Genomic DNA, 7590 nt, shown 5'->3' with positions numbered 1-7590 from the left:
CTCGTATCATAAAAACTCGAAAAAAAACAACAACAAACAAGACATCTTCTCAATAAAAAAAGAACATATAAAAAAAAGGAACGCCGAAGACGGTGTGTATTTCAATGCGTCGGTCCACAGCATCGCAGACTACCGCAGCTTCTTCTTCATGCGGAGGTTGGAGCAGTGGCCACATGCCTTCTTGCGGCAGTTGGACGCACGCACCGGCAGACGGGCGTAGCAGCGGCGGCATACCTTCTTCTCCCAGTTGTACTTCTTCGCCAGGGCCTCAAGTGTCGGCTCCATCACACCACCGCGCAGGCGCAGCACAAGGTGCAGCGTGGACTCCTTCTGGATGTTGTAGTCTGCGAGCGTGCGGCCGTCCTCCAGCTGCTTGCCAGCGAAGATCAGGCGCTGCTGGTCCGGCGGAATGCCCTCCTTGTCCTGGATCTTCGCCTTCACGTTCTCAATGGTGTCGCTGGATTCCACTTCGAGCGCGATCGTCTTGCCCGTCAGTGTCTTCACGAAGATCTGCATGCCGCCGCGCAGGCGCAGCACAAGGTGCAGCGTGGACTCCTTCTGGATGTTGTAGTCTGCGAGCGTGCGGCCGTCCTCCAGCTGCTTGCCAGCGAAGATCAGGCGCTGCTGGTCCGGCGGAATGCCCTCCTTGTCCTGGATCTTCGCCTTCACGTTCTCAATGGTGTCGCTGGATTCCACCTCGAGCGCGATCGTCTTGCCCGTCAGTGTCTTCACGAAGATCTGCATGCCGCCGCGCAGGCGCAGCACAAGGTGCAGCGTGGACTCCTTCTGGATGTTGTAGTCTGCGAGCGTGCGGCCGTCCTCCAGCTGCTTGCCAGCGAAGATCAGGCGCTGCTGGTCCGGCGGAATGCCCTCCTTGTCCTGGATCTTCGCCTTCACGTTCTCAATGGTGTCGCTGGACTCCACCTCGAGCGCGATCGTCTTGCCCGTCAGTGTCTTCACGAAGATCTGCATGCCGCCGCGCAGGCGCAGCACAAGGTGCAGCGTGGACTCCTTCTGGATGTTGTAGTCTGCGAGCGTGCGGCCGTCCTCCAGCTGCTTGCCAGCGAAGATCAGGCGCTGCTGGTCCGGCGGAATGCCCTCCTTGTCCTGGATCTTCGCCTTCACGTTCTCAATGGTGTCGCTGGATTCCACCTCGAGCGCGATCGTCTTGCCCGTCAGTGTCTTCACGAAGATCTGCATGCCGCCGCGCAGGCGCAGCACAAGGTGCAGCGTGGACTCCTTCTGGATGTTGTAGTCTGCGAGCGTGCGGCCGTCCTCCAGCTGCTTGCCAGCGAAGATCAGGCGCTGCTGGTCCGGCGGAATGCCCTCCTTGTCCTGGATCTTCGCCTTCACGTTCTCAATGGTGTCGCTGGATTCCACCTCGAGCGCGATCGTCTTGCCCGTCAGTGTCTTCACGAAGATCTGCATGCCGCCGCGCAGGCGCAGCACAAGGTGCAGCGTGGACTCCTTCTGGATGTTGTAGTCTGCGAGCGTGCGGCCGTCCTCCAGCTGCTTGCCAGCAAAGATCAGGCGCTGCTGGTCCGGCGGAATGCCCTCCTTGTCCTGGATCTTCGCCTTCACGTTCTCAATGGTGTCGCTGGATTCCACCTCGAGCGCGATCGTCTTGCCCGTCAGTGTCTTCACGAAGATCTGCATGCCGCCGCGCAGGCGCAGCACAAGGTGCAGCGTGGACTCCTTCTGGATGTTGTAGTCTGCGAGCGTGCGGCCGTCCTCCAGCTGCTTGCCAGCGAAGATCAGGCGCTGCTGGTCCGGCGGAATGCCCTCCTTGTCCTGGATCTTCGCCTTCACGTTCTCAATGGTGTCGCTGGATTCCACCTCGAGCGCGATCGTCTTGCCCGTCAGTGTCTTCACGAAGATCTGCATGCCGCCGCGCAGGCGCAGCACAAGGTGCAGCGTGGACTCCTTCTGGATGTTGTAGTCTGCGAGCGTGCGGCCGTCCTCCAGCTGCTTGCCAGCGAAGATCAGGCGCTGCTGGTCCGGCGGAATGCCCTCCTTGTCCTGGATCTTCGCCTTCACGTTCTCAATGGTGTCGCTGGACTCCACCTCGAGCGCGATCGTCTTGCCCGTCAGTGTCTTCACGAAGATCTGCATGGTTTCGCGTTCCTAACAGTGTGTTAATAGCAACTAAGCAGGAAACTCTAAAGCACAATTGGTTGTAAGAATTTTAAAAGACAAGAATAATATCGCCATAATTCCAAAGAATAGAAAGAATTACCAATCACTGCATGAATGCAGTCGGACAAACTGCTCGTATCATAAAAACTGAAAAAAAACAACAACAAACAAGACATCTTCTCAATAAAAAAAACATATAAAAAAAAGGAACGCCGAAGACGGTGTGTATTTCAATGCGTCGGTCCACAGCATCGCAGACTACCGCAGCTTCTTCTTCATGCGGAGGTTGGAGCAGTGGCCACATGCCTTCTTGCGGCAGTTGGACGCACGCACCGGCAGACGGGCGTAGCAGCGGCGGCATACCTTCTTCTCCCAGTTGTACTTCTTCGCCAGGGCCTCAAGTGTCGGCTCCATCACACCACCGCGCAGGCGCAGCACAAGGTGCAGCGTGGACTCCTTCTGGATGTTGTAGTCTGCGAGCGTGCGGCCGTCCTCCAGCTGCTTGCCAGCGAAGATCAGGCGCTGCTGGTCCGGCGGAATGCCCTCCTTGTCCTGGATCTTCGCCTTCACGTTCTCAATGGTGTCGCTGGATTCCACCTCGAGCGCGATCGTCTTGCCCGTCAGTGTCTTCACGAAGATCTGCATGGTTTCGCGTTCCTAACAACGTTCATATTTGAGTACAATCATTAATAATAATTATAATAGTAAATTAATAAGAATGACAAGAAAGGTAAGAAGAAAGAAAAGAAAAAAAAAAAAAAAAAAAAAAAAAAAGAGGCATTCATGTTTTATTTTGAGCTTCATAAAGTTATGACATTAGTGAAACACATATTTTCTGTTTTTTTTTCTTTTTTGTTAAAACTATTTATATGTCAAGTAATGTTTATATATAAATAAATAAATATATATATATGTGTGTGTAATGGGTGTAGGAAATAAAGTGCATCAATGAGGAATATAATGTTGCAGTTCCCCTTTTAAGAAGTCTTCATAAAAACATTTATATATAAATAATAATAAATAATAATAAAATAGGATTTCGTGTTTTTTTTTTTTTTTTTTTTTTTTTTTTTTTACATACAATTCACACGTGATGTTAATTCATTCACAAATCGGTTGTAGTCAATTTTATCATCCGTTTCATCCACTTCAGCAACGGCAAGAAGTTCTTCCAATTCTTCCGGTGTGGATCGCTCGCCAAGCGTGGCAAATAATTCTGTAAATTGTTTCCGTGTAACATATCCGGTTTTATGTTTATCATAATGAAAAAAAGCAGAACGTAATTCATCTGCCATCGTATCATCTACTTCCCGTGTCATTAATAAAAGGAAATCCGAAAAACTTAGTTCATCCGCATTTTGTGGTTCACTTTGGCCAATTACCCGAAGGGCATCATGAAATTCTTCTTCCGTTAAATGCATACCAACATTCTGCATAAGTGCATAGACATCTTTAGATGGAATAAATAACTTTTTATAACCACCACTTAATACATAAAACCCTTCTGCCATTTCTGAAATAATATTATGTGAAATCGGACCACGATAAAGAGGACGATTCATCGCACGATATTCCAAAGCCGTTGTAGTGGCATTGGCTTGAGTGGAATTTAAATGTTGATGATGTGGATGCTGTCCAGTAGACATCTTACCATCCACGTTTGCATCCCCTTGAACCTTCACTGTTCCACGTGCCTGCATTTCAAATATAAAAATAAAATGCTACCAACGGCTCAAATGAAAGCACCGCCTTTTCCTCCTCCTCCTCTTCCTCCTTCCCCTCTTCTTTCACCACTTCTACTTCTATTAATAATAATAAATACCGATATATTTCCAACGAGACTACAGGCAAAAAAATAATAATAAAATCGCTACTACCACCACTACAAACACCTCCAATAGGCAAAAATAATAAAAATAAAAATAAAAATAAATGCAATGCTTCAATGAAACAACCAAAATGGAAATTAAGTACCACCACACGCAGAAAGAAAGAAAGAAAGAAAGGGGAAAAGAAGCAACGTTAATGAGAGTCAAAGTAAATACAAATAGTTATAAAAATAAAGTACTCAGGCTACCCACTGCTCAACCAATACGGTCAAACACACACAGACACACACTCATCAGGGGAGTGAACAGGCAAACAGTTATATATACAGAAACAGAAACAGAAACAGAAAGGAAAAGGAAAAGAAAAAAAACGGGAGCAGAGAACATTTAAAAGACGCGTGGCATAACTCCAACCCTCCCACACAAACAGAGGCACACAGATGCACATGCACATGCACCCTCTTCCGGGCAATGTTTGTGCCGTTCACGTCTTATTCCTTAATTCCTTCTTTTATGCCAGTTTCTCTCCTCCTTTTTTTATTTTTCCTTTTTCCCCTCCCTCTCTCTCTCCCTCTCTCTTCTTCTTCCTCCCTCTCCGGCCGTCATATAATAATGCCTTTCATCCCCGTGTGATTCCTGACTGGCGCTCAATGATACCCTGGCCCCGACGACACACACGCACACACATGCACTTTCGTGCCTGCTCTTCCCACCTTTTTTTTTCTTCTCTCTCTCTCTCTCTCTCTTTTTATCCATTCCACCTCATATCCCCTTTTTTTTTTACTGCCAGTTTATCAATGAATACGCCGGCAGGCTTGTGAGCAACGTCTGCACGCAGCCACGTCAAGAGAAGGTGGGAAAAAAAAAAAAAGAAAAACCAGAAGAAATACTGCGATCAACAAAGAGATTGAATAATAATAATAATAATAATAATAAAAGATGCCTTCAAGCAGCACAAAGAAAGTAAAATGAAGTACGTCTTCTAACGGGCACAAGCGTCCAGGCCAAAAATGAAATCAATCAAGGAAACAAACAAACAAACAAACAAAAAAAAAGACGTACATAAAATAAATAAAAGAAATCCTTCAACATTACAAGTCATTAAATACATCCCACACAAGACATCTATTTGTTTGATCATCGTCCGTCCAGTGACACCTCTTCCTTTCCTTTTCCCCATTAGCCTGTCACTGTCGGCTTCGCTCTCTCCCCGCCAGGGCCGCCGCACGTCGCTCACTTGCTCATCATCATCTTGACGAACTCCTCGTAGTTGATTTGGCCATCGCCGTCCACGTCGGCCTCGCGGATCATTTCGTCCACCTCCTCGTCCGTCAGCTTCTCGCCGAGGTTCGTCATGACGTGGCGCAGCTCGGCGGCGGAGATGAAGCCGTTGCCGTCCTTGTCAAACACGCGGAACGCCTCCTTGATCTCCTCCTCCGAGTCCGAGTCCTGCATCTTGCGGGCCATCAGCGTCAGGAACTCGGGGAAGTCAATGGTGCCGCTGCCGTCCTGGTCCACCTCGTTGATCATGTCCTGCAGCTCCGCCTCCGTCGGGTTCTGGCCCAGCGAGCGCATCACCGTGCCGAGCTCCTTCGTCGTGATGGTGCCATCGCCGTCCTTGTCGAACAGCGAGAAGGCCTCCTTGAACTCGGAGATCTGCTCGTTGGACAGTTGATCAGCCATTTGGAAAGTAAGCCTTGGTGGTGGTAATTCCTCTTTTTTTGTTGGTTTTGGTTTTGGTGTTCTTCTTGTTGGTTGTTGTTGTTGTTGTTGTGAGCGCTCCTTGCACCGGCCGTGGTGCCATCGCGGAGGTAGAGAAAGAATAGTGAAAACAATAAAAAATCGGTACGCAACAAACATGGGGGATGCGAAGGTTCTGCAGAAACGCCGTGACAACAAGTCACTGTTCAGAAATAAAAGGGAGACGATGCCACACCCCTCCCCCAAAGTACGCGTGTATTCTCCCGTTGTTATTTGTGTTCTCTTTGACTTTCACTTTTCCGCATCCCGTTTATTCCCCTTGTTTACCATCTTTTGCAAATGCGTGCGTACACCACTAGGGTTCCTTCTCAGTCTTTTTTTCCCCCTTGCCACCCACCCCCTTCAACCTCCTCTGTTCCATGGGCGCAGCTCAGCTGTGGAACGAATGGGGTGCTTTATCGCGAGATTAAATTCCGAAATAAAAGAAAAAGTGATGCAACAATAAAAAACGACAAAAAACATTTATTTAAATTTATTTACATCCGGATATACATTCCCATAAAGCCCTCGACATACAAAGAAGGAACGCGCCGACGATTCCCTTTTCCCCTCCTTTTCCCCATTAGCCTGTCACTGTCGGCTTCGCTCTCTCCCCGCCAGGGCCGCCGCACGTCGCTCACTTGCTCATCATCATCTTGACGAACTCCTCGTAGTTGATTTGGCCATCGCCGTCCACGTCGGCCTCGCGGATCATTTCGTCCACCTCCTCGTCCGTCAGCTTCTCGCCGAGGTTCGTCATGACGTGGCGCAGCTCGGCGGCGGAGATGAAGCCGTTGCCGTCCTTGTCAAACACGCGGAACGCCTCCTTGATCTCCTCCTCCGAGTCCGAGTCCTGCATCTTGCGGGCCATCAGCGTCAGGAACTCGGGGAAGTCAATGGTGCCGCTGCCGTCCTGGTCCACCTCGTTGATCATGTCCTGCAGCTCCGCCTCCGTCGGGTTCTGGCCCAGCGAGCGCATCACCGTGCCGAGCTCCTTCGTCGTGATGGTGCCATCGCCGTCCTTGTCGAACAGCGAGAAGGCCTCCTTGAACTCGGAGATCTGCTCGTTGGACAGTTGATCAGCCATTTGAAAAGTAAGCCTTGGTGGTGATTCCTCTTTTTTTGTTGGTTTTGGTTTTGGTGTTCTTCTTGTTGGTTGTTGTTGTTGTTGTTGTGAGCGCTCCTTGCACCGGCCGTGGTGCCATCGCCGTCACAGTTCGTACAGCGTTTGTGTGTGTATCATAAATGTTGAAGAATCAAAAGGCAACAGATCACACAACACGGTAAAAACACCGCAACAGTCCCGTAGAAATGGAAACTGACAAATACACAAGAATCATACGCAAGGTATGCCAAAAGAAAGTGAAATGAAAATCTGAGGGTCGTAAATAAAGAGAGAGAGAGAGAGAGAGGATAGAGAGAAAAAGAAAAAAAATATATATGAGGATGACTCTAGGTCATTGGGTTCATGGGGATAAATGACGGTGATGGCACACTTGCAGTCACAAATATATGTTCGTTCCCCTATCCTTCAGTTGCCTAATGTTTTTTTTTAATTTTTTATTTTTGCCTAATTTTCGCCTTGGATTGCAATGAGGCTACACACACACGACACCCCCCCCCCCGCCACTTCTTTACCCCGTCTGCCGATCTTCTCGTCTTTGTGTTTAATTGCGGTCTTGACTCCGTGCCTGCTCTGGTACCCGCTCCCAAGCACCGCCTTCCCATCGCTCCATGTATAGAGAAGTAAAAAAAAAGACGTCAATATCTATCAGAACGCAAGGAAGTGTCCGTGAAGGCAAAGAAATAATGGCACTGGGCTGCGTGCATTCATCATGTCTTTGGTTCCGTCACTGTCATACATACCCGCCTTTCCCCCCCCCCC

The 7590-nt window shown here is 48.9% G+C and overlaps 3 protein-coding genes and 1 pseudogene across 3 annotated transcripts, besides 17 other annotated features; all 4 read right to left on the bottom strand.

The window, feature by feature from the left end:
• Window positions 1–7590: a sequence feature (heterozygous, non-Esmeraldo-like haplotype).
• On the bottom strand, window positions 130–2781 carry Tc00.1047053506391.50 (annotated as a pseudogene).
• Window positions 2822–2852: a sequence feature (AT_rich).
• Window positions 2869–2910: a microsatellite.
• Window positions 3016–3058: a microsatellite.
• Window positions 3127–3170: a sequence feature (AT_rich).
• Window positions 3181–3211: a microsatellite.
• On the bottom strand, window positions 3210–3836 carry Tc00.1047053506391.30 (EF-hand protein 5, putative; the record flags this gene model as incomplete). The annotated part of the gene is made up of 1 exon (XM_800152.1): window positions 3210–3836. The coding sequence occupies one exon, from the start codon at window positions 3834–3836 to the stop codon at window positions 3210–3212; it is 627 nt and encodes a 208-aa protein (XP_805245.1).
• Window positions 3885–3921: a sequence feature (GA-rich).
• Window positions 4046–4069: a microsatellite.
• Window positions 4121–4152: a microsatellite.
• Window positions 4510–4562: a sequence feature (GA-rich).
• Window positions 4691–4711: a microsatellite.
• Window positions 4876–4901: a microsatellite.
• Window positions 4992–5018: a microsatellite.
• Tc00.1047053506391.20 (calmodulin, putative) lies at window positions 5199–5648 on the bottom strand (the record flags this gene model as incomplete). The annotated part of the gene is made up of 1 exon (XM_800151.1): window positions 5199–5648. One exon carries the CDS (start codon window positions 5646–5648, stop codon window positions 5199–5201), a length of 450 nt encoding a protein of 149 aa, XP_805244.1.
• Window positions 5687–5739: a microsatellite.
• Tc00.1047053506391.10 (calmodulin) lies at window positions 6343–6792 on the bottom strand (the record flags this gene model as incomplete). Its single annotated transcript, XM_800150.1, has 1 exon — window positions 6343–6792. One exon carries the CDS (start codon window positions 6790–6792, stop codon window positions 6343–6345), a length of 450 nt encoding a protein of 149 aa, XP_805243.1.
• Window positions 6828–6880: a microsatellite.
• Window positions 7098–7133: a microsatellite.
• Window positions 7251–7273: a sequence feature (AT_rich).

The sequence above is a fragment of the Trypanosoma cruzi genome, genomic scaffold (genome assembly GCF_000209065.1).
Source record: "Trypanosoma cruzi strain CL Brener 1047053516489 genomic scaffold, whole genome shotgun sequence".
Lineage (NCBI taxonomy): Eukaryota > Euglenozoa > Kinetoplastea > Trypanosomatida > Trypanosomatidae > Trypanosoma > Trypanosoma cruzi.
This window is presented reverse-complemented; position numbering and strand designations above follow the sequence as displayed.